Source organism: Silurus aristotelis, assembly GCF_946808225.1.
Source record: "Silurus aristotelis genome assembly, chromosome: 9".
In the NCBI taxonomy this organism is placed as follows: Eukaryota; Metazoa; Chordata; class Actinopteri; order Siluriformes; family Siluridae; genus Silurus; species Silurus aristotelis.
The window spans coordinates 11,131,607-11,159,491 of record NC_139582.1 but is presented as its reverse complement, the minus strand read 5'-3'; the positions used below and the strand labels follow the sequence as shown (position 1 = coordinate 11,159,491).

Genomic DNA, 27,885 nt, shown 5'->3' with positions numbered 1-27,885 from the left:
GCTGATGATCCTTGACCTGGAATCTGCTGAAGTACACTCTAGGAGGTTTTTACACCGGGCACATTTGCTGCACTCCAAATCCAAGTTTGATTGCTATGGCTGTAATTGTTGCTGTGCGAACAATATCAGACAACCTTCTACAGGTAGTGTTAGCCGTGCTCTGATTTAGACTACACTGCCAGTGTGAAAGCCCCGTTAGATTATTATAATCCTGCTGCTCTATTAGTTGAAACTCAGATTAATTTTAATCTTCCAGATGAGATGGCAGCATGTGTTAGACTGATTGAAAATGGAAAAAAATATTTATGCTTTCATAAAAGCTACAACTAACCATCAAATCAACAGATTAAAATGTCACACTGATCAAATTACAGCACAATAAAGAGACAGAGAGACTGTGAGTTCAAGTGTAAGCCTGGATGTCTCAACTAATCCTAGCTTGGCGACGGTGCTCCAATCGAGCCTCATCAGCGCTAACGGCTAAATTTTACATCGTCCCACCAGGTCACTTTTTCCGGCTAATACCTCTTACAACAGGCTGTAATGCAGTGTGATTATCCAGTGCTGCTATAATGCATTCATGGCTTTGAAATCCAGAGAAAGACCTAGCGACTGGGCGGAGCTTAAATGCACTTCCCTGATGAAGTCAGCAGAAATAAAGTCTGGGCTGTGAATGGAGATCTAAGCCAGGCACTGGGGGGCTTGGAGTCTGTGTGTGATCAATTGTGAGGGTGTGTATTGTTGTGTGTGTCCTAACCAAGTGACACATGATGGAGAAATGGGGCACATGATGTGCATCATGTGTATGTGCAAACTCATGTAGGAGGTTTTGCTCTCAGGACGTCACTGTTTGGCGGTCATGATGTAGAAATAATTCAGATTAAAGTCTGGAATTCTTTTATATTCTCCAGATACAAACAATATTGCTGAAACATCAAAAAAAGAGAGTCTTCAGTAAGGTGAAAAACAATAAACGTCATTTCAGCTAATAATCATGAGGCAGATACAAAATTAAGGCTTTCGACAAATTAAGTTGAGTTAAAAAAAGACAAAATTGTTTTAGGAAAACAAAAAATCTCTTTTAAGCTACTTGTCCTACAGCTTTTACATTTACATACAGTATATCAGCCAAGTTTCAGACTATCAGTCTATTTATAAATTGTGACTAAGTAGCCAAAATTCCCATTAATTTTCATTGTAATCTGTAATAACACCTCAACTTTTTAAGATTTATTCAGCAAACTCATCATCAGGCTTTAAGATGTTCAGAATAATCATGCTGTCCTTTATTTTTCCTTACTGATCAAATGTACAGCTTCGTATATTGAATTAACAAATATCCCCAAAGCCTGGTTTTCTTTCATTCTTTCCTTTTTTATTACAGTATTTCTTTTAGTATTTCTTTCAGTATTTCTTTCTTTCAGTGCTTTTTCCTTTCTTTCTTTCTTTCTTTCTTTCTTTCTTTCTTTCTTTCTTTCTTTCTTTCTTTCTTTCTTTCTTTCTTTCTTTCTTTCTTTCTTTCACTATTTCAGCTTCAAACTATTGGTCATGGACTTTAATTATCTTGGACCAATGTTCCACTATGTGACACAATGCTATTTTTTTTAATAACATTCCTCTCAACACTAATGGTTGTGACAATTTATAAAGCAGCAGCTCTAAAATTAGTCTGGTCAGTGTCCCTAACAAAAACACAAGGGCGTCTCATGAGGGCAGACAGGTTCAACCTTCTGATGGCTGAAGCATTCCTGGCGCATTCCACACATTGCCTTTGATTCCACCAGACTATGAGGGATGTCAGAGAGCCCTGGGGGGCTCACAGATAGAGTAGGGAAGGAGAGAAAGAGGTAAAGGAAGAAAAAGGAAATTAAAAACACAAGGCGATGTTTCTTTTTTCTCCAGGTCACAGGACATGCACCAATAAAATAAACCAATAACATTTACAGTCTTTCTTATTTTGTTTAATATATACAGTACATTATTACACATTTTTTACCTCGCATATACAAGCTTATAGAAAGCTGGGGTCAGAGCAAAGGGCCAGACATGACACAGCACCCCTGGAGCCTTGCGCATTGAGGGTCTTGCTCGAGGGCAGTTTGACAGTGCTGGGGTTTGAACCCCGACCTTTGGTTACCAGGAGCCTTGAACCAATAAGGCACCAGTAAATCAAACTGTATCAGCATTAAATGAAACTGCATTAAGGCAAAACTTTGTATTAATGTTATCCTTCTTCAACTGAAAGAAATAACGTTTCACTCCACGAATGTTATTTGTTTGAATCACTGAAACTTCACAGAACATTTTTGGTAGCGAGAATAATTCTCTTTGGTTTGGTTTCACATTGAATAGATTTTATTCTGAACCATTTACTTCCAGTGATGGTGTAAAGAACAGTGTTTTGTGGCTGCATGGTATATCATCTTACAGGAATACTGATCTGATCTACAAATCTGATTTATGTGATACAGTGACGGGCGGTCAAAGCCAGCAAAGCCTTCTCTGCTGGCCTAAACACTATCAGAAGCAGTGACCTACATTTACAACCTAAATTCTAATATTTGTTACATGAAATTGTATTAATTTATTCCCAACAGTTTATTCTCTTCATTTCGTAGTGTGTCTCTTGGCTTCACTGCTTCCAGTACGTGTATGTGGATGTTAGATTTTTTGTTTAATCAGCTTTCAGCCTCTATGTGCTGCCATGTCAATCTAATCTGCCCAGGGCCTTCAAAGTCTGTACTGCTGGCCTTTTTACCATAGTCTCCTGAATAAATAGCTCTGTTTCTTTAACCAATTCGATTTCAAATTCACTTCACAGGGCAGCTAGCTGGCCCAGAATAGCGTCAGCATTTTTCTGTCCTCTGATTGGTTGGTCAGAGGGAAACTGTTACAGTCAAGCTCGACTGGTAAAACACGTCTGTAGCTCTGCACACATTAATACATCTGATATAGACTTTTTAATGCCTACGGAGGAAGAGAAATTTATTTAGTGTCGGACATTCTTAAATATACATTTTCAAAAAAAGCTAGACATCATGAGCCCCGTTGCGTTTTTGTATAGTATTGATGGTTTCTATAATTGTGACGTGATAGTGGTTGTATTTAGAGGTGGTTTAAGTCAGGTAAGTCCCCACTGAAGGCCCAGGTACCAAATGCACGGCCCGCCACTGATGTGATCAGAATCAACTATACAAGAGGAAAGTTTTTCCTAGAGTCTAAACGTATGCTATACGAGTCATATTTAAACACACAAGCCATTTTAGATAGAAAATAATCAGCAACTAACATCTGGTCTTGTGTTTGTGTGTATGTATGTGTATGTATAGTCTAGTGGTGTATGCTGCATTCCAGCATGTTTCAGTGTGAGATAAAAATCCTTGGTGATGTGCGCTTATCAGAGGGACAGGTGCACAGAGATCAATCGCGCTATGAGCTCAAGAGCAGCCAGGCATCGAGCTTTAATCAGTGACATTAATTCACTCCCATTATCCCAGGATCAGGCCTCTCTCTGTTCCTTTTCTCTTTTTACACACACACACACACACACACACACACACACACACACACACACACACACACACACACACACACACACACAAACATTCCATATAAGGGAGTAGACCTCCACACCTCGAGTTTCTAAAAAGCAGCATTCTTTATTCCTCTGTTATTTAACACCCACAAAAGCTGACTGATATTATATAAATGTGAACAGATTCCTGGAATAAAGTCCTGAGATGAACTCAGGCTAAAGCCAGTAAGGACTGTAAATCTGCACACCCTCAAATCCTCTTCAGCAGGGGTTATGGAGGAAAAACAACTCTCGTTAATGATTTCTGTGTAAAAGCATTAAGACAAATAATCCAAGCTAAGGTGCAGCAGAAAAACTCCCAAAAAAACTTAAATGATTAATCTGCTTTTATTTATATTCATGAAATACAGAATTTTTATAGGTTGTGTTTCTTGCATACCTCCATCTACACCTGTATCAACAAAGTAATTGACTTTTTGATCAAAGGGCAGGACTTCCTGTTACACACTCGCCCCAAACATCCCTCTTTGCATTACATGTGCGGAGAAATAACAAACAACCCCAGTGTTGTTGCCTGTGCGACTCGCTGATGTTCTGTCAGTGGGTGTGAAAAAGCAGTTGCTCCACCCCTAACATATTTTAACCAAATTAAATCAACTTTTATGACATAATTTTTAAAATCTTCCCCCCAAAAACGAAATTATAAAAGACATCCAAACACACCTCGCAATCAATGTTTGTGCTATTTGTTTAATTTAATTGTGCAGCAGGAAAACCAAACCAAAGGTGAACATTTTGCTCACATTGAGACTCTGCTTCCCCCCTGTTTCTCTCCCTCTCTGTTCATAACGCACATCATGCTCTTTTCATAAGCTCAGTGGGTTATTGAAAGAAAACAAGTTGGGAGTCTGGAGAAAAGTGCACCTAATCCCTTTAAACAGCTGGACAACATTTCACCTCTGAAGCATGCTGAGAGCACGAGAGCAAAGGAGAAGGGCCTCTGATGCACCTCACTCTCTGTCTGAGAAACACAATATATCTGCCTTCTCTGGCCCTGGAGAGTCAGCATGTGTGAGGCAGGTGTCAGATAAAAGAAATAATGTCTCATGTTCCCAGTGGACTGAAATAAACACCATCACAAAGCAATGCTCTCCATCTGTTCATCCATACAGTTCCAGCAGTCTCCAGGAATTTTCTATCTACCTCGCCTACTCGTTTCATTTCCTGTTTTCATGCACCTGTCCTTGGATGCTTAAGAAATATGATCATGGTTCATCTTCGACTCTAAGATGAACTCTGCTTAAATTATAGCCACCTTTGGGGCAACAACCCAACATTCTGAGCTTGTTTATTTCAGCAGTTTGTGAGTAAACATTTTTTAAGAGGAATAAAACAACTTAAAGTAACCTGTATTTTTTATTACCTGATAAGACTGCATCAAATAATTTCCGCACACAGCTCATTCTTAAGGCCTGTTTATACCCGAGTGACATTTGGGTACATTGTTTACTCACCTGTGAATAGCTTATGAACATCTGGAGGATTAAAAGAAAATCCACTAGATGGCATATCAGAGCCAAAACATCCCTGTCTGTCAGGCTTCCAAATCGAACTGGAAAATGTTGTAAACACGCGGACGAGCTCTGTCTTTCTTTAAAACTTTCCACCATCATTGTGATTGTTGTCATGAACTGCTCGAATCCAAAACCCTGACCTTTCATTTAGGGTTGTGTACTTATCAAGACAACCAAGCTGACTGGAAAGTAGTAGGTTTGACAAATAATACGAGTTTTATAAACAAAAACTAAAACAGTAAGTATAACAGAGAAACCTCTCTGTCTCTGTCTGCCTTAAAACTTTCCGCCGTCATTGTGATTGTTGTCATGAACCGCAAAAAATCCAAAACCCTGACTTTCCATTCAGGTGTGCGTTCTAATAAAAACTGGAACACTGCAATTCCATTCGGCAGGTTTGACAAATTAACAGAAATAGAAAAAACATTCTGTCTTTCATCAAAACATTCTTTCAAAAACCATCATTGTGAGTTGGTATTGCACCTTATTCCTACACAAAACGTGTTTACTTCTGAGGACATGCATGAGAGGACACTACACAGCACTATTACGTTCATTACTGTTCCTGCTTTGTTTGCATTTCATCCAGAAAAGAGCTGTAAAAGAGGGTTTTTACTCTGCTGCTGCCGGTGTAAAAAACTGCCATTAAAACTTGCCATGTAATGCTTAAATGTTCTCGAGTTAGTTTGTGAAACTAAAGAAAGACATTAGCTACAGCTAAACAAGCTGGACACACACACACATACACACACACAAACACACACACTCACACACAAAGAAAAAACCCCACTAGCAGTTTCCGTATCAACTTGGTTAATTAAATCTTCCTGCATCTGCTCGGCCTGAGCCAGCGGTGCCTGAACCAGCATCATTACCGACACCAAGCAATGAGCCAGAACTCGTCTTCTCTAAAGTGCACTTCTATTAGTGTTGTTGCCCACCACCTGTCTCACAACGTCTGAACAAAGTAAACATTACTTAGAAACGCACAAAAAACCCCAGCGAAAACACTCAGATGGATGTATTGAGCCTATTGATTAATATTGATTGTATGGATTTATTTTCTTGTTGACAAACACGTCTGCTGTTGTGCGGATTTACATACCGATGTGCCAATTCTCATTTCTGTTCTACAAATATAAATTCACCACCTCAATAATCCAAATTATTTATATGCAGAGACAGACATATTCACGCTTTACTCCTCTTGTACCACAACACTTATTGTTATCTACTGAAGAATGACACACTTTTTCTCCATTTATAGTGACACTTAACATTCCATGAAATTGTTCCCTCTTACAGTAATGAAGCTATATATAGTTCCTTCATCATCCTCTCTTTCTTTTCTCTGTTTTTTTTTTTAAAGATAATTAGGCTAAAATAATAAAATGGAGCTTACCTAGTTCATGTTATTGAGAAAGTATCAACTCCTCTGTCCTAAACATGTGGTAAAACTTTACAGCTTCACCTACGACAATGTTAAAAAAAACTCTTTTGACAACAATAACAATAAAAAAAACCATGCACACTTCCACAAGGTACTGATGTCTCTTTATAAAGATACAACAAATTACATTTATTAACAATTAAACAACAACTTCTGACCAACCAGATTCCAGATTTCCACAATGCAGTGGTGTAAAACATCTGGCTAAAATGCATTGTGACAAAAAATATATATATTCTCATACTTTGTAAAGCATTTTGTTATGGACTGATTCCTCAGCAGTGAATCAAATCAACAGTCACTGATCAAATCTTCCTCCTCTGCAAGATCACCAAATAAAAGCAAAGGCAATAATTATATTATATATATAATTTTTTATATATAAAGTTATAATGATATTGAAAAAGCATTCAAAATATTTACAATCGCATCACGTGATAACCAAAAGAAAAACATCTGGAGGTTTTTTTTAATAAGAGAGAAAACCTGGTGAGAAACAAGTATGTTGAGAACTGTCTCCTGTCAGAAAACAAGAGCAGTGAAGTATGTGTGTGTGTGTGTGTGTGTGTGTGTGTGTGTGTGTGTGTGTGTGTGTGTGTGTGTGTGTGTGTGTGTGCATGTGTTTGTGTGTGTTTGGGTGTGCGGACTTTCTGTTGGGTGTGTTTTTCTGTTGGAAAGTAAGAAGAACCTGCCATCTTCTGGCCACTGTTTGAAACACAAGTTTCCAGCCAAGTTTTTTTTTTTAGGAAATCTGCATTTATATTCTCTCTAACTTTGTGAAAACCTTCACTTGACTCATTAGGAAAATTATCATAAAATAATTACTGTAGATAATTAAAGCTATGTTAAAACTACACCTCAACCTCAGTAAAATAAAAAAAATGTTTGCCTATGTTATTTTTTCGAACAAAAGCATACTTTTTTGAGAACAATGAACATAATATATTATCATTGTGAGGACCTTTACAGTCCTCATCAAGCCTAAAATACACAAATTCACTGCCAGTCAGAACTTTAAAAAGAGAGTTCAAGCTGAATCTGGTAATAGTAATAATAAAAAATATTAAATTACCAGATGTCAATAAGGAATGCTGGGAAAGCTCTGTGTTTAGTCTAAAGATAAAGGGAATCAAGCTTACAACGTGCTCTAGAATAAAAATCAGAGCATGGAATTATGTCACTGTCACTCTCTGAATGTTTACAAAAGAAAGCAGGAAAAATAACATGGACATCTCCTTCTACAGCTAGCAGGTAACAGGTTTTGACACTTTGGCGTGTGTCTGTTTGCATGCACTCGCATGCTGTAACGTTCTAAGAACAGGTTTGGACGCTAAGCAGATACCCGTAAAGTAAACAAAGGAACACAGGAAGCAGTTTAAGAAGGAAAGCGAGGATGAGGTCTTGAAAAATAAAACTCTGTGCTTTGCATGAGTTTTCCCTGCTTTCTCTTACAGTTTATAAATCAACAACAAGAATAAAAAAAACTTCCACTCACATGACAAGTATCCTGTAAAGGTCAATTAACAAACTTGTTACAAAGTGTTTACACTGAAGACTTTTTTTTACAAATGGTACAAAAAACAGCACTGTATTATTGTTGTTTTTAAACTGTTTAGTATTAAGTTTGAATTATGCTGCTGAATGAGTTGTTACTATATAGACAACAATGTTTTATAAAGAGATTTGTTTGATATAAAATTAAAAGAAATGAATCAATTCATTGCCTCCAGAACTCAACAAGCCATATGTGTCCGAGCGCAAAAGTTAAACTTGCTGTATGAACTGACAATAGACTGATCATTAATCAGATATATATTATATTAGTGTAATTGATTATGTGATTAATACTGCATAATAACATATGGATTATAATTTATAGTCTTTCACTTCGAGTCGTCAGTGTATTTAAATAAAATAGTGTTAGTGCATATATGTTTGTAAAAATATATGTAAAATATAAAAAGCTTCATGTAGATATTTTGTGAATGGATAAATATGTCTAATTTGGCTTTTGAAGCAAGTTATTGGCGTATGAAGCAGTAACTTTTTACTCTCAGATTTTCTCTTCTGTCTGCTTTTCATTCATTCTTGCCTCTTCTTAGTTCCTTCCTTCTGCCCTGTCGCTTATCTTTCACTCTTACGAAGCCACAGCTAAAGGACAAAAATAGCAGCAGTGATCCTAATGGAACACAGCGGAGAACCTGGAGACACACACACACACACACACACACACACACACACACACACACACACACACACACAACAATCCTCCAGTCACTGTCACTATCTTTAAATAAACAAATCTATAAATAAAATGTCTAACAATAGTAAGGGTCAGGACAAGCTCCCCTGAGGCAGGTCACTTTCTTTCTTTCTTTCTTTCTTTCTTTCTTTCTTTCTTTCTTTCTTTCTTTCTTTCTTTCTTTCTTTCTTTCTTTCTTTCTTTCTTTCTTTCTTTCTTTCTTCTCTCTCTCTCTCTCTCTCTCTCTCTCTCTCTCTCTTTTTCTTTTTTTATGATTTTCTTTTGATGATTTTCTTTTTCTCATGATTTTTTTTCTTTGTTTTTAAAAGTTATAAAACAAAATGTTTTTATGCTATTAGATTAATAATGGTGATAAGCTGTAGTTTATTTTATAGCAATTTTATGGTTTTAATTTATTTTGGAGAAACAAAAAAATCATGAATTATATTGTTTATTGTGGAAACAGTCCAATGAATTTCATGTTGATTATGTATAATATTATTTATGAGATCATGACAAAAAATGATATGAAAATGAAACGGTTAAGTGAATCTTATTGAGTGTTGCCCGTAGTGTGTACACACAGTTTAATCTTACAAGCTCATCAGTTTACGTTTACAGGGAAACTAAATACCAGCTAGAAGTCTATTCATGTAATCAATCCTTTAAATTGTGAAAAAAACACAAAATATCAACAATATGCATTTTGCAGTAAAACTGGGCTTTCTGGTTTACAGGTTTCGACATTAAACCACAACCTATAATCTGTAATGATTTTCATTATTATTTTTATTTCCATCTGGCTTAATTTGAAGACAAATAGAAAGTCATTTTGATAAACGAATAGGACTATAAAACTAAATAAAGATAAACTATAAGACATGCATCAACATGAGCAACACCCCTCTCTGTGTATGTTAGAAAAAATAACAACATACAAATCATTCTTCCTCTACACTCTGCTATCGAAAACCATGTTTCCATAGCAACAGACTGAGAGACTTGAGACCCCCAGCATATGTGGAATCAGACATGGCTGATGCATGTCACATGCGAGAGGCCGAAACCTGTGCTGGTTTAAAGGACGCTGTTTGAATTATTAAAAAATTAATTTGCTTGATTTATGTTTAAATAAATGTATTCCAGCATTCTAAAATACTGAGCAAATTATATATATATATTTTAAACAGTATAATTACTTTAAAACATTTACAAGAATATTTTGTCTTCATGTAAACATACATTTGAATAAAGCATTAATATTTGACCATGGACATGTTGATTAGAGTATTAAAAAGTTGAAATGTAAAGTATTAGTTTAAGGCCCATATAAAACGGATAAGTTAGTCTTGAGTTAACTAATGCCAATCATGGGATTACATGATTCAAATATATTTGTTGAACATCCTAATATTTACTAATTAATTATATATATATATATATATATATATATATATATATATATATATATATATATATATATATATATATATATATATATATATATATATATATATAAATAACAAAGACACGTGATATAGCATTGAAAAAGGCAAAGCACTGACATCACAAGCCCACATGCTGCTCTCCATGGTGCTGAAATCATATCATTCAGAAATTAGAATTGAAATAAGTATTCATAGAAATGAAAATGTTCAATGCTAAATGAAGGACAACAAGAGCAGGGTGTCACGTACAGAACCCAGACCCCTTCACCCAACAACAGTGCGTGATCTCGCTAATGCTTTTGTTGCTGATTGAACACAAACCTCTACAATCAAACTGCAAAATCTACTGAAAATCCTGCCCAGAATAGTGGAGGTAATTATAACAGCAAAGAGGGAATAAATCAGAAATGAAATGTTCAACTGGCACATATGAGTGTAATTGATGAGGCGTCTACTTTCCAAGTTTTCCTATTTCAAATAGAAGCCATATGTGTGTTCAATCACTTGTGCTGAATTACATTAGCTAGCTACATTAATTACCATGGTTTCAGTAGGGTTTAGAGCTACAAAAAGCACTTCCATACAGCTGTAAGTAAAGCATATTCCATTAAGCTCATTGTATTTAAATTTCTTGCTGTCTACGATGAAGAGCAACATATGGGTTAAAATATATATATATATATATTTTCACACACCTAGACCTTTTTCTCACCCTGTCAGCATTTGTTTAGGTTTATTTCAAGTTTCCTGTATTGCGGAAAGATGCTGCTGTTTATTATTATGATATTTACAAAGCATTGGTGCTTTGATTGCAGTCACAAATCGTAAAATATTTCCAGAATGATGCCATTTAGTTTCACTTTTTCATTAGCGCTATAGCCTAGTGACAGGGTGTCTGATGTCAGTATCCTGATACCACTAATAACAATACATCTCTAGTTTTGGCCAAAGGCAGTAGGTTTAGGTGGTTTTTGATTAAACACAGCCTACAATCACATATGTAAACTAGACTGCATGCGTTGGAGAAATTCTCGTTTACAATCAGCCAGTTTGTTTGTGCGGATTCTGTATTCATGTCCAATTTGGAACTTGTAAACATCTGACCTCTAATCATGATTCCAACTCGGAGTTCAGGGAAGATTTTCTCAAAAGCTCCAATATCATTTTTGGGTTTGAATTCCATGAGTGGTCACTGTAATTACACACAGGAATAAGCATTCAGATTTTCATATCCGAAATCCTGAGCACTGATATCTGATATCCCACGACTTTAGAGGTCGGAATGCCATTTTATCTTTTTCCGGTTCTCGGGAATTACCGGGCCTCAAATCACTACATTTACTTTAAATTTTATCATAGTTTAAAAATGATTTAGAATAATAACAGAATAGTAATAATAAGATATAATAAATAATATGTGGAAAAACTGAATAAAAGGTGGGTTTTTTTTAACCCTACATGCTGAAGTCTAGATTTAAAAACATTCCTGTGTTCTTGCATGGCACTAAAACATCGGTGTAGCTGTTATGTGCTATTTATTTTAATAGATGTCCTGCATTAAACTAGATTTCTGTTCAATGATGTCAGTGTATGTAGTAACTAAGTAGAGCAACAACACCCACACACACACACACACACACACACACACACACACACACACACACACACACACACACACACACACACACACACAAGATGTGATTAAAGACCACTCTAAACCTGTATACAGAGGCCTTCATCTTTATGGCAGCGAGACATTACTGTCCCACAACACTAATGGATTCTCTTTATCTTGAGTATCTTTGAAGAATTTATAGGAGTGTTTAATGGATGAAGTGTGTAGAATCTCCCGGAAAGTGGTCTGGCTCGAGCACTAAGCTAATAATTTCTCAGCTAGTAATTTACTGTACACTGTGCTCTGATTACCTGAAGGTCAAGAGGTTTTGACATTAGCAGCAGTGAATATGCACACTGTCTTCAGGTCAGACTCACTAAAATATACACAAGATTTTTCACATTCATGTTAAATATATATAAATATAAACAGCAGTGTGGGTGCATGTTTCATTGAGAAACATTTTTTAATATTTTTCATAACAGTAGTTATTTAATATATGTTCTATCCATACTTTTTCATTGTAGCTTCTCTTCCTGTTTGTGCAATTGTATTACATGCTGTACATATACTACATATTTATCTGCACTTAGTAAAAAGTAAATTTATCCAGACCTACCACCCCCACCCAACCATCCACCCAACATCCCACCCACCTACCTACCTACCTACCACCCCCACCCAACCAACCATCCACCCACCTACCTACCTACCTACCTACCTACCTACCTACCTACCTACCTACCTACCTACCTACCTACCTACCTACCTACCTACCACCTCCACCCCCACCCAACCATCCACCCACCAACCTACCTACCTACCTACCTACCTACCTACCTACCTACCTACCTACCTACCTACCTACCTACCTACCTACCTACCTACCTACTTTTTGGGGAAACCAGATATTTATTTTTTAATTTTCATCATTGTTGGGGTTATTAACTTTTGGGTACAAAAACAGTTGTAGCCCTAAGCCACTGAATCAAACTGTTCAGATTGATTAAAGTCCAAAGCCATCCTAGACAGCAGTAAATGCATGCCAATGAAAAAACTCCATCCAGAAGTAGGGTCATTAGGATGGATTAGGCAGGTCTGGAGAGCAGAAGGGGACAAATTTATTGGTATATCATGAGAAACTGAGAGAGAGAGAGAGAGAGAGAGAGAGAGAGAGAGAGAGAGAGAGAGAGAGAGAGAGAGAGAGAATTACACACTTTCCTAAACAATTATAATTTTTTTTATACATATCTGAGCCACACTGTTGTATCAGTACCAAAAGCTCTGAAGACCCCCAAAAGTGAAAAGGGAGAAAACTGTGTTTCAGGATTGATTTGGCTTATATATATTTTGGCACAAATCACTGCAGTCACTGTGTAGAAGATGTTGATAGGCATAATTTTAATGATGAACTGCTGGGGCTGCTGGGAAAAGTAGTTTCATGCCATTGGTTCCCAGCCTCTGTCCATTTATGTGAGCTGTTGCTTTAGAAGCAATATCAGGACAAGAAGATAGATATAAATAGACATTAACATTACAGGCAGCGCTATTGTTCAAGACATGCAGTCACAGGTGATTAATGCATACATTCTGACCAATGGGGTTTGAGATTTGACCATGCTGTGTTTTTTTATTGTTTTTTGTTTTTGCCTGTTTTTAGCATTCCATAATTTTTTCATGTGTGTGTGTGTGTTTGGTGTCTAACTGATATCACTGTTATGCCCAGACACTTAAGCAGGTGGGATACTTTTGAGATATATAGACACAAACAGATCTCCGAACTGTCACATCCCTTTGTTCAGAGACCTGATGATTCCATGATTTATCGAAATGTCACATGATCCTCTGCATCCATTTTGACAGGATTTGCATACAATAAAAACAGCCTCAGGACAAGTCCAATCTGTCTTATACACACCTTTCAAACTCTTCTCAATGTGTGACAGTGAGCTACTATAGCAAAGTGCACTGTGTAGAATGTCATGAGTAAAGCACTCTCTGTTATTTACTCCATGAACAGGATAAAACATACTTACTTTTATATTAAGACCAAAAGAAAAATAACATTATGGATTTGGTAAATTATGGTGCCTGAGTTTAATGGAATAACAGGCCGAAACATCTAAACCTAGGGAAATTCATTCCATGGTCAGATTTCAAGATATTTATAGGAAGATTGTTTAAATTGTCAAAATATGTAATCTCAATGTGAATCTTATTTGAATAAAGGTTAAATAAAAATAAAATATATGTCATTTGCAATGGCATGTTTCAGCCACTAGACATTGATAACAGATTCACGTAATTGCAATGTGGTCATTTCCAGATTTAACCGTCATACATTCCACTCACGTACAAATGGCCTGCCATGGTGGGGTTGCCCTGTAATAATGCATTTATCAAAACACACACACACACACACACACACACACACACACACACACACACACACACACACACACACACACACACAGTAATTGCATGTCAACATGAAAAAATGACTCTGGAGATAATGGTGTAAACTGTCTCAGTTGAAATAATAGGAGGTTAATTAAGTCATTGCTGGTGACTAACCTGAATGACAGAAAGAGGACGAAAAACAAGAGAGAAAAAAGTGAGAGACAGATAGAAAGTGAGAGAAAGTGAGAGAGAGAGAGAGAGAGAGAGAGAGAGAGAGAGAGAGAGAGAGAGAGAGAGAGAGAGAGAGAGCATTATTAGAAATAATGTAAAAGGGACTGGATGAGGGAAATGGTTTTGTACTCTGGTTTGGTAGTGTATGTGTGTGTGTGTGTGTGTGTGTGTGTGTGTGTGTGTGTGTGTGTGTGAGGTGTGTGTGTGTGTGTGTGTGTGTGTGTGTGTGTGTGTGTGTGTGTGTGTGTATGTGTGACGTGTGTGTGTGTGTGTGTGTGTGTGTGTGTGTGTGTGTGTGGGCCCTGGACCACGTAACTGCTCAGTTGTAATAAGATCAAAAATCTTGTCATTTTACCATATTGAAATTTCATTGGTAAATAACAATGCATTTTCATTATACTTTTAACAATCTTGTAACTAGCTTAGAAATGTGTGAATGTAGTGAATCTCTTTCACATGGAAACCATCTCTGTTTTCAAGCAGCTAATCCATTAAATAGGTCATATTACTTCTCTTAGCTTGCATTAAGCATAAAGCCAGTAGATGTATGGAGTGTTTTACAGTTTGACCTAGGCCTCTTACATGTAATATTTCATCAGAGAGCTATTAAAAGCCAAAAAAGAAAGATATAAGCAAAACTTGGTTAAATAATTCTTAAACTATTATGTTCATGCAGCTACTGATCCTTCTGTTCATCACCTCATACATGACCATCATTTTATAATAATAATGTACAGTAAATGTGTTTACAGAAATAATGTGGAAAAAAGGTTGAAAAAAACATCTGCTTAAAAATAATGAAGGTAAATATGCTTCAGTGTGCATTTGTATTCTGTACTAGAAGTACAATAAGCTCCATTCGATTAGATCTCCATTGTTACCTGAGCAGAAATTCAATAACATTTACAGGTCAACAGGCAAGTCTTTAGAAATAAATAGAGTAATCATTACAAATTTGTAAGGAAACAAACAAGACAAAAAGGTCAGAGTCATTTGTGGTTGTAGTTAAACTGGCTAATCGTAAAAAAAAAAAAAAAAAAAAATCCACCTCAGCAGCACAGTGATCTCAGTCAAGGTGTCTATTATTGTATTAGATTTAACCAATTACTGTGCATTGCACCAACCCAGCCATTATGGATGCACAAGCCAGTGCACTCTTAGTGCCGGTCCCAAGCCCGGGTAAATGGGGAGGGTTGCGTTAGGAAGGGCATCCAGCGTAAAACATGTGCCAAATCAAATATGCGGATCACAAATGAGAATTTCATACCAGATCGGTCGAGGCCCGGGTTAACAACGACCGCCACAGGTATCGTTAGCCGACAGGGTACCGGTGGAAATTGGGCTACTGTTGGCCGAAGGAGGAGAAGGAGAGGAGGAAGACTTCTACAGAGACGGCAGGTAAAGAAGCAGTGTAGGAGAGTGGAGGTTCGGGTTGGTACTTTAAATGATGGTACTATGACGGGTAAAGGGAGAGAGATAGCTGATATGATGGAGAGGAGAAAGGTAGATATGCTGTGTGTTCAGGAGACCAAGTGGAAAGGGAGTAAGGCCAGGAACATTGGAGGTGGATTTAAACTGTTTTATCATGGTGTGGATGGAAAGAGAAATGGTGTAGGGGTGATTCTGAAGGAAGAGTACAGTAAGAGTGTAGTGGAGGTGAAGAGAGTTTCTGATAGGGTGATGATCATGAAGGTGGAAGTTGAAGGGATGATGATAAATGTCATCAGTGCCTATGCTCCACAAGTTGGCTGTGAGATGGAGGAGAAGGAAAGATTCTGGAGTGAATTAGATGAAGTGGTAGATGGTGTACCTAGGAAAGAACGATTGGTGATTGGGGCAGACTTTAATGGGCATGTAGGTGAAGGGAACAGAGGTGATGAGGAGGTGATGGGTAGGTATGGTTTTAAGGAGAGGAATGTGGAAGGGCAGATGGTGGTGGATTTTGCTAAAAGGATGGAAATGGCAGTGGTGAACACTTATTTTAAGAAGAAGGAGGATCATAGGGTGACGTATAAGAGTGGAGGAAGGTGCACATGTGGACTATGTGCTATGCAGGAGATGCAACCTGAAGGAGATTGGAGACTGTATGTGTACTAATGTGGTGAGGGAAGACATGCAGGTAGTTGGTGTAAAAGAGGCAGATGTAGAGGACAGGGTGGTATGGAGACAGATGATCCGCTGTGGCGACCCCTAATGGGAGCAGCCGAAAGAAGAAGAAGAAGAAGACTGTGCATTGCACCATTTAGGATAGAAATTGGCTTCAGGGTCAAAGCATCGTAAGGCTTTAAGTCAACTCCAGAATTATAGGCACCCTTCCCAGAGATATTTAAAGCCTAAATGTTAAAATTAGCAGGCTGTTTTTATGTTTTAGGTCAATAGAGTGACCGTTTTACTTGCTAGCTAGTAAGAAGGACCTCAAGCACTCAAGCACACTTTATATCCTTTTCCCTTTCTGTTAATTAAAAAATGCAGAGGAATGGCTAATATCACTAAAAGTCCCCCCCTGCGATGAGTAGAATTACATGGAATTATCTGTCAGTGGAGCAGGGCAGTGACATCATAATACAGCACATAATAACACATAATACAGCCTCAACATTAATGACATTTTTTTAAATTAGTGCACTGGTTTAAAATTATTGGTTCACAATTATGAGTTTTTGTTTTCCTGAGAAACACTGAGTCTCTTCCTGTAATAACTAACAAGGTCATTCCTATATCCACGGTATTTAAGTTCTTTTGTTTTCCTCTGGTTTCTTCACATCAATCAATTCACACTAATTCAATAGGATTCAAATGCAGAAACTGAGAAGTCACTGAAAATACTGATTCTGTGTCCTATATTTATTTATTCCTTGATTTGTATGGGAGGCTACTTTAGGTTATCCATTTATGCCTTGATTTGTATGCAATGGTAATCCATTTATAGCGAAGTTTTAACCTCTAGGCAGAAGAGCTAAAACACTCTGATAATTCAGCAAACATTATTTGGCAACAATCTTCAGCCACAAAACAGCTCTAAAATCCTGACATGCAGGTTTTCAAATCTTAAATTATGGCTCAGTTAAATAGATAGGTGCCTTAAATCCATTTTCGGTCTAAGGTTCACCTTGGCTGAGTCGTTTAAGGAACCTGAGGCCGACATTGCTGAAATGGTCCAGAATAGCTTCTGATGTTAGTAATTTTAAATTCCATGACTGAAAAAGGATTTGAAGAAGACAAGTGGTTATAGCAAGTATGATCCAATGTAATAAATGGTCCTGCAATCATCCTACATCAAAAATCTTTAGCTGACTCATACTGAGGCTTCCTTTTGTGGTAAACTTATTTTATCTGATAAATCGCTAGAGAGACAGAAAGACTTGGAAGGGTTGATAAAGGCATGAGGGTCACTCAGTACATTTATGGCCTTAAGCCATTTCTCTACCGCCCCATTTACTAAATTTGGGCACAACATGCACACGGTTAGGAAGATGAGAGAACAGAATTGAGGTGTTGTTATGCAATGTGGAGATGTCAACTTTGCCTCTTTGCCTCTAGGAAAGGACTCATGTGACATTTTGCATATCATCATAAAGTGGATTGAATTTATATTTAAATCCAAAATATTTTGGAATATTTGGAACTTCTGTGGTGCTGAAGGAGTGATTTATTGGAACTTGACTGTTAAACAGTGAAATGACCCAGAGAAAGTCATTTACACAAACATATCATGAGCAGGTAATTATAAACCTTTACCTGGGTTAAGAACTAAACTTGAGAATAAATGATACAATACTTAGATGAACAAAATATGTTGAACAATTTTAGAATTGATATTTACTGCTCTTCACAAAGGTACTGCATTTAACGAAAATGAAGTTGCAAACATAAAGAAGTGCAGAAATGCCTGTCAATGCCTCTATACAGTATATGAAATATACACTGTACAAAAGTGGTTAAAATACGGTACAGTAAAGCTTTTAACATAAGAATGAAACAGTGGACATTAAAAGACACCAGAAGCCTGTATACCTATAGTTTAATTTAAAACCTATGCTATTACCTACAACATGATCAGTTGCGCATAATAATATTTAAAACATAAAAAAAACCCTCAATTACACCCTCATTTGCACGAACACCTGAGCATTCTCGACTTATCATTTATACTGTGAGTAATTTGTCGACTCACATTGCAGTCCAGCAAGTCGATGCTGTCCAGGCTCTTGCTGCGATGAACTCGTCCCTTGATCCTACGCAGTGACGGCTTCCCCTGGCTCACTGCCACCCCGGGGGGAACTGCGGTGGACGAGGTGGCAGCGTCGGAGCTGGGAGGCACCCTGGGGTACAAATGCAAAACGAGAAGTTCATATTATTAGACTTGGAACTAATTTACAATAACACAGCAGTGAGACGGTAGGATGTGGGTACACACGGTGACTTTTGGGAACAGTGTTAGCGCAGAGTAAACATTAAAGAAACGCGTTGTGACAGAAATAAACCCGTCAAAAGATGCAGAGATGCTCATGCTCCTGTATTAATAAAAGATTTATACAGTGAGAGGAAAATCTTTAATGCACAGGGAATTGGTTTCCATCAGATACCTGTAGATTTCCATTTGGAATTTTCTGCATGCATTTATATGATTATTAATCTGACCAGATTTTGATAAGCATTCAGGATCCATTGAAGCAAAACATTCTATTAAATTACCATTGCAGACCAACAGAAACACATTTAAACCCATTAAAAAACACTAAGAAACCTAAGGAGGGGTCTAATAACAAACTTTCTCTTCACAGTGAAATCTGGTGGTTTTCTGACATGATTGAGGAAACATATTGTCTAGGTACTTTTGTTTATAACACTTTTAAACTTTTGTTCAGCCAGACTTTTCCCTCAGTAGGTGAAGAACACTGTCAAGTCTGTCAAGACTTATAGGTAGTATCAGAGAGAGCTAAAGAGGCGTCATAAACACAGGTAATGCAGAAAAGAGACCAGGAAAAACTTGTTCTTGGAGCTTTTCTTCATTTTTTAAGTATTTCTCTCCCTGTTGGTTTGGAGAGAAATCGGAGGCAAGTGTGCAGAAGTGGTTTTAATGTTATGTGACAGCCGAGGGCCCAGTGCAAGGTACAAGCCATAATCCTTCTCTCTCTCTCTCTCTCTCTCTCTCTCTCTCTCTCTCTCTCTCTCTCTCTCTCTCTCTCTCTCTTTTTCTCCCTTTCTTTCACTCACACATACAAACACTCTCTTTTCTGTATCTTTTTCTCTGTCTATCATTCACTTACTGTAGACTAATAAAATTTCAGGTGATGGGGAGAATAAAACTGATATTAGGCTGCATTAAGCCAAAGCTAAAGAACTCAAGGTCTTTAGGCAAATAAGGAGCCTTTTACACTTGTAATAATCTGTGTAACAATATGATTTATAGATCACACTAGCTTCATAAACTAAGAAAAACAAACCAGGAAACACAGAAACTTGTAAAATGATTGGAACATAAGGAGAAAAATGCATAACAAGCCTGGGGAAAAATAAACAGAAACAAATACACATACACATAATAATCAATGCCTTGTTCATCAGAACAGAAGGATTGTGTGATAATAAATTCACTCAGTACGCAGTAACGATTGCAATCAGGTATTTGGAACATCTGTACAAGAAATTTCAAAAATACCTTATTAAGAAAACATTTTTATTAAATAAGCTGGAAAAGGAAATCTCGGGTAGCGATCACCATGAAGGATTTGATTGATTATATTACCATCGCAGCATAACAGATTTAACACCACACAGTAAAGTGATGTGTGTTATTATATAGACTCCTTATAATGCTCAGGTTTATCGTTCTTTTCCATATGCTGCAATGCATTGGGGGACAGAGCATTTTGGAGTTCCACTCCTTTAAATCAATGATTTTGGTGATCATTCTTGTAAATCTACATATTCTTATTAATAGCCTCAAAGACAATCAGTTCCTGCATTTTATTCTTCAAAAGAGACAATAACATCACATCCTCATCGTTTCTCATTTTGCACTGATTGAAACGTTGCACTTATATGTACTGTTTAGTCAGATTATGTATTTTAACTTTAAAATATTATATGATTTTTTCTACTTTATTTTCGAATAAATGGCAGTGTTTTTCTCACATTAGACATCATTTTCTTAAAATTTTGAATGACGTTACTGACGTTATTTTTTAGCGTAAGCGTATTATCTTTGTTTATTTATTTCTATATTTTAATAAACAGTAGCCCTAACAACACATGACTATACAGGAAGTATACATTAAGTGTATTTTAGAAATAAAACACAGCAACTCTTTTGAGACAGGAGCTCCATTAATGTTGCATTACAAAGCCCAAAAATAACACAATGTCCCACTTGGAGTTAAAAACAGAGGATGGCTGTCCTGCCTAACATCTGGTCTATAAACCCAAAACATCCTTAAAACAACAACTAAAATACATTTTTAGTTGATTATTGACTGAATATAAAAAAAATCCAATGTAAATATATAGTTATGGCATGTAAATAAATTCTGATTCTGGTTTAAAGGATTTTATAGGAAGCTTTGATAAAGCTGTGGGTTTTAAAAATCAAATGCAAATAGAAAAATAGATTTGGAAGAAGAAATAAATTTGCCGGCACTCCCTGCCATTCTGTTTTCTGAACTTGATGAACTCTTGCAAGTGCAGTAACAACTTTTATGACCTGCAAAACTGGTGAGTCATAAATCATCAGCAGCAGTTAGCATGTGTTCTCTGAGGCTCTGCAGACAGGACACAACGTCTTTGACACTTGCATGTCATCCAAAAAAATCCATCCCTGGGCTTCAGTGATGACTCATGCCATGTCAAATTGAATTCGGTCAAGATAAACATTGCCCGAGAACTTATGGAGAACTAAAGGAATCTTTTTACATTAAGTGGTCAGCTTTCAGATCATAACGCACTGCCTGATTACTGTGTACATTTGGAGTGTGTGCTTTAACATGAGGTAATCGAAAGCGTGACAGGGATCATGACCCTGATTAAGTGGGCTAGACAGGTCTGACAGATGGAGGACGAGATTAGGAAAAGAGATGTTTATAAGATGTGGCAGTTGACTAAGTACGTCATATAAGGTTCAGTGTCAGGTTCGTTCACAGTTCATGCAAGTGACCCAGCTGACTCGGTTCTTGTCAACAGGTGCAATGAGGGGACATGCTTGAAAACTAATATTGAGTTACCCATTCAACAAAAACATATTAAACTTTCAATCAGGACATTGTTGGGTTTCTGTATGTAGAGTATCATGAATAGTCTATATATCTTTAGAAGTCCACTGCCACAATAAACATCAAATAATTGTTCTTAGTAGGCATGGTTAAACATGGGGTATATCAGTAGGAGAATGCTGATGATGGAGACGCAAGGAAGGAGGAAAAGAGGAAGGCCAAGGAGGAGGTTTATGAATGTGGTGAAGGAAGACATGCAGATAGCTGGTTTGAAGGAGGCAAATGTAGAAGACAGGGGGTATGGAGACGGATGCTCCGCTGTGGCGACCCCAATGGGAAAAGCCGAAAGAAGATGAAGAAGAAGAAGAAGAAGAAGAAGAAGGAGAAAAAGAAGAAGAAAAAGCGTAGGCATGGATAAAAATGACAAACGAAACACTCGTTAATCTTAAAGACCTGAGTGTCTACTTTCAGAAGAGATATGAAACACCTTTGTGGAGTGTAACATCAAAATAAATTCAATGCTGAACACAAACACGTCCATAAGAGGCAGAAATTTAAATTTTTTGCACCGGGTCAAACGAGTTAATGGTTGTATGTTGAAAAAGTTCAGATGTGCAGTATTTGAAGCCTGAAGACATTTTTTGTGGATCTAGTGGTTAATGGGTTTTAGATTGAGGAAGCAGGCAATGACATGACACACCCTTAAGACAGAAATCTCTCATTTATAATCACATCATAGCTACCAAACGTGGGGGGTGTTTAACATGTAAAACCACCAAAAACATCCGGACTTTCAAAAATTCTGCTCCATACAGCTGGAGGAAAAACTTTCACCATGATCGACAGAGGACAAAGAGTGTACAACCGTCTTACAAATGAACAGGAACAATTTTGCTGTTGTAGCCTCGGGGTCACAGAATGTCCTAGAATCAAGATTCTCTACAAATTTTCATGACTACATTTTTGAAAAAGAAAAAGAAAAAATAACAGAAATCTCTCTCCAACTTTCTTTAATTCAGACTTGCTTGATTTATCCTGATGTCCTAGCTCTGGATGGAGTTCTCTTTAATTGGAGACCACTCGCTGCTGCTGAGGATGGCTCCGCATAAACAGCCTAAAGAACCTGGAGGTTACAGTGGAGGGTTAAACTCAACCATGAAGATATATTTCGACTGTAATTAATAGAAACAGTTTGCTACAATGACTTGGGACTACAATTGCCATGAACGGTTTTGCATTCAAGTGTCTATCATTGAACAGTTGATAACCTCAACAATGATAAAACTATAATAAATGAAAATTTTGATGTCCTTCATTAGGTTGAGTTGCCTTTTGAATCTGGTTCCTCTCAAGGTTTCTTCCTCTTACCATCTCAGGGAGTTTTTTCCTTGCCACTGCCGCCACTGGAATGCTCATTGGGGATAAACTTAAATGGACTGATTTATAAAAAAAATTTTAAATGTATTTTTGTAATCTATTTATTTCTATTTATTTATGCTGCTTTGGGACAATAACCATTCTTAAAAACTAGGGCTGTCAAAATTAACACATTAATAATGTGTTAAGGCAAATAAATTTCAACAGCACTCATTTTACTAAAGCACAATTGATGAGTGCATTTCTGTTTGATATACACTCACCGGCCACTTTATTAGGTACACCTTACTAGTACCGGGTTGGACCCCCTTTTGCCTTCAGAACTGCCTTAATCCTTTGTGGCATAGATTCAACAAGGTACTGGAAACATTCCTCAGAGATTTTGGTCCGTATTGACATTATAGCATCACGCAGTTTCTGCAGATTTGTCGGCTGCACATCCATGATGCGAATCTCCCGTTCCACCACATCCTAAAGGTGCTCTATTGGATTGAGATCTAGTGACTGTGGAGGCCATTTGAGTACAGTGAACTCATTGTCATGTTCAAGAAATCTGAGATAATTCGCGCTTTATGACATGTCGCGTTATCCTGCTGGAAGTAGCCATCAGAAGATGGGTACACTGTGGTCATAAAGGGATGGACATGGTCAGCAACAATACTCAGGTAGGCTGTGGCGTTGACACGATGCTTAATTGGTACTAATGGGCCCAAAGTGTGCCAAGAAAATATCCCCCACACCATTACACCACCACCACCAGCCTGAACCGTTGATACAAGGCAGGATGGAGCCATCCTTTCATGTTGTTGACGCCAAATTGTGACCCTACCATCCAAATGGCGTAGCAGAAATCGAGACTCATTAGACCAGGCAATGTTTTTCCAATCTTCTATTGTCCAATTTTGGTGAGGCTGTGCGAATTGTAGCCTCAGTTTCTTGTTCTTAGCGGTCAGGAGTGGCACCCGGTGTGGTCTGCTGTAACCCATCCGCCTCAAGGTTCGACGTGTTGCGCGTTCAGAGATGGTATTCTGCATACCTCGGTTGTAACCAGTGGTTATTTGAGTTACTGTTGCCTTTCTATCAGCTCGAACCAGTCTGGCCATTCTCCTCTGAACTCTGGCATCAACAAGGAATTTGCGCCCACAGAACTGCCGGTCACTGGATATTTTCTCTTTTTCGGACCATTCTCTGTAAACCTTAGAGATGGTTGTGCGTGAAAATCCCAGTTGATCAGCAGTTTCTGAAATACTCAGACCAGCCCGTCAGTCACTTAAATCACGTTTCTTCCCCATTCTGACGCTCGGTTTGAACTGCAGCAGATCGTCATGACCATGTCTACGTGCCTAAATGCATTGAGTTGCTGCCATGTGATTGGCTGATTAGAAATTTGTGTTAACTAGCAGTTGGACAGGTGTACCTAATAAAGTGGCCGGTGAGTGTATATAAATAATAAATAAAATATAAATAAGGTCTTATTATATACACCCTTCAATGTAACACACATTTATTCACAATGTTCTTTCTTTACCCAGATATAAAAATGTTAAATCCACCAAAAAAAAAATATTTTTAACCATTATAATTTAGTTTTACTGATGTGCCAAGTCTCAAATCGAGCACCAAAATCCGGCAATTAAAACCGTCCGTGTGAAAACAGCAAATGTTCTGTGCGGTGTCCCGATGATTTTATTAATATAAAACCCCATAATTACTTTCAAACATTTACAACAATATTTTATATTCATGCTCTATGTTGAGTTTGGTTTCAATGATAATTAAGATACATTTGCATAAAGCATCCATATTTCTCCATACCCATGTTGATTAGAGTACTACAAATTAAAAAATTATTAATTTAAGGTACATTTAGAACTGATTGACGTTTGACAACCGAATTAAAAACACTACACAAGATTAAAATTGAATTGAACAGAAACTGAACAGTACAAACCCACTTTTTGAAAGAAATACAACACCACTACCTCCTAAATCCCAATTTTACTCCCTGAATCAGGTGAAAAAAATACCATGACAAATATGTGACTGCTTTATGGCTGCTAGCAGATGATACACAGACAATCAGTCTAACATGTTATAGCTGCTCATGGCAAAAATTCATTCTTATTGAAAAAAAACATTTCCTTTTTTCCTTGATCCAAACAACTGTTCCTGTTGTGAACTGCTGCTGTGAATAGCTCATTAAAGGAGTTCCAGAGTGACTGTAATGGCATCGGAAAAACTGAGTGTGAGGATGTGTGTGAGAGAGAGAGAAAGAGAAAGAGAAAGAGAGAGAGAGAGAGAGAAAGAGAGAGAGAGAGAGAGAGAGAGAGAGAGAGAGAGAGAGACAGAGAGAGAGAGAGAGAGAGAGAGAGAAAGAGAGAGGTTTTTTTTTAGGTTAGCAGGATTGTGTGGGCTGATTTACTACACACTGAACACATTATCCTGACTGGTTCTTGAGTGTTGTTGGCTTCTTGCCAGGAAGAAGTGCATACATCTGATAACACTATGCTCTCTTACACACTTGCTTTTGTCATAGTGGTGTGTATTTATAACACAATTTAACGCATTAATGACGGGACTGTGTGCATTTTGTATGCATTTTCAAAAATATAAACACCCAAAAATTATTTTTTTATTTTATTTTATCATATTGTGTAATCAGAACGTTCAATTTACAGAACAAACTTTCATTTTCTTTACCAAACAGCGATATTTTCTTTGCCGTTCTGCATTCAGTTATGGGTCTGAAGTCATTAGTTTCAACCGTTAGCTAGCTTGTTTTTTACAGCACTTGTCATTGACTGGCAGACTACAATAAAGTATTAGAACAGCTTGAACCAAGAACTATTGGAGCGGATCTGATAAGTGTATAAAAAAAAAAAAGTGTATTCATATTTTGCTTCAACTTTAAAACACGTCTCATCTGTTCAGAATTCATGAATCTACTTTAAAATCTAATGTCAAACATGAGTGAGAATTATATGTACTATTTCTACAGATCATTTAGTAGTTTTGGATTAAATGCTACTTTGAAACAAATTCCCATTATGCATTTAGTCCTTAGTACACAAATATTTTTTTTTCCCCTAGCTGGCCCTTCAAAAAGTACCCATGCTATAGAGTCTATAGTTCCCAGTTGTATAGCTATTGAGTTTTCAGTACTGTAAATATTTCAGTACTGAGCATATTGTGTATTTGTTTTGCACTTTCAAAAGCAGGAAGTGCAAAGTTTCCTGAAAACACAACATTATTTCTTGTCCACGTAGCTGTCGGGAATTCAAGTCTTTATTATGCCTTCTCCTTCTGCACCTTTTCAATGTGTTCATTACTATGGACCTGCACTTGGTTTTTGACAGACGACACACAGATACATGCCTGGACAATATGTAATGGAGCAGGGACTATGAGTAAAGTAAACAGGTCCACAGCTGGCCAGATACAAGTTTGGGATTAAGGAAGCTTTGGTGGACCTGAAGCTGAGGAATTGTCAGGAATTTGTTTGTCTTGAAGCACCATATCACCCCATCCACATACAAAACTCTTTTATTTTAGGGATGCACTAAATCCCACGTTTTCCATTTGAATGCGTTACCACAGTGTACACAATGCTTACACAATGTTCACGTCTTCATGCTAACCAACTGATTTCTGTTGCATCATTAGAATTCGGGCTCTTTCAGTAAGCAAAATCATTTGATACTGTAAGTCAACTTTCCAAATGATTCACAACACAGTTAGCGATATTTGGATTGGTAATCTCTCTGATCTGCCCATTCTCATTAACAATATACTGTAGCATTCTTGCATTTTATAAGGTCTCATTAAATAAAGCCAACAAAGCATTACACATGCAAACTGACAAAAAAATAAGCCTCTTGTACTTTTTTTGTCCTTCTGTGCTGATATTTGGTATTTACTAATATATTTCCACGTTTCTCAGTAACTCATCACCTCCCCCAGTGCACACTTGACTGCACACAATGCATTTTCCCTCTTTGTTATGCAGTTCATATACTCAGCTGAGAGTCAAACCTCAACATTCACTCCTCAAGTGTTAAAACACCGTTTCATGAGTATATAAGATGAGATTAATTGCATTGTCTTGCACTACACAAAGGGAAAAAGATTTTCTCCCATAACACTCACAACATTCACCAAAAAGGGCTGTCTTAAAAAAATTGACTCATCAAATCATTCACAAAAGAAATTGCCAAAATATAAAACATCACAGCCAATGAAAGGTTAGGAGAGGTTCTGATGTAATACTCTAATACACGTAAACCTGTGCATCCCTATATTGTATAATTCCTCTAATGGCACACAGTATTGATTAAAATATGGATTTTTGAGCTTAAAAACTCCTATTGAGCTCAATATAATAAACACATGCATTTTCATTATTACATAATGACACTGAGCTGTGTACATGACCGACCCAGGCAGTGTTTCAATGTAAGAAAATAAATCCTGACGAATTTAATGAGGTTTTTAATCAGAAATTATGTAAAGTTTAATGAGATGTCTCGAGTGAAGGTGTCCAAGCGGTGAGTTCAAAAGAGCAGAGAATATCCAAAATCAATCAATTCATTATACTCACAGATGGTTGGCGGTTTGTGTAAAGTGTGTGTGTGTGTGTGTGTGTGTGTGTGTGTGTGTGTGTGTGTGTGTGTGTTCTAAAAATGGGTTACATTGGACAGCACTTTAATAAAGATAATGATGAGATGAGATGTGTTCTCTGTAACACATATCATTTCCAGCAAATAATCAGAGGACATTTTGCAATTCTATATAACTCCATCTAATAG

At 37.2% G+C, this 27,885-nt stretch overlaps 1 protein-coding gene across 13 annotated transcripts in view; it reads right to left on the bottom strand.

Moving 5' to 3' along the window:
* Positions 1 to 27,885, bottom strand: part of tjp1a (tight junction protein 1a) — a 103,060-nt gene that overhangs the window by 72,701 nt on the left and 2,474 nt on the right. For all 13 annotated transcript variants that reach the window (XM_083550814.1, XM_083550809.1, XM_083550811.1 and 10 more), the window contains exon 2: positions 18,670 to 18,817. In XM_083550814.1, coding sequence (XP_083406940.1) covers positions 18,670 to 18,817 — 148 coding nt within the window. The remainder of the gene's footprint in view (positions 1 to 18,669; positions 18,818 to 27,885) is intronic.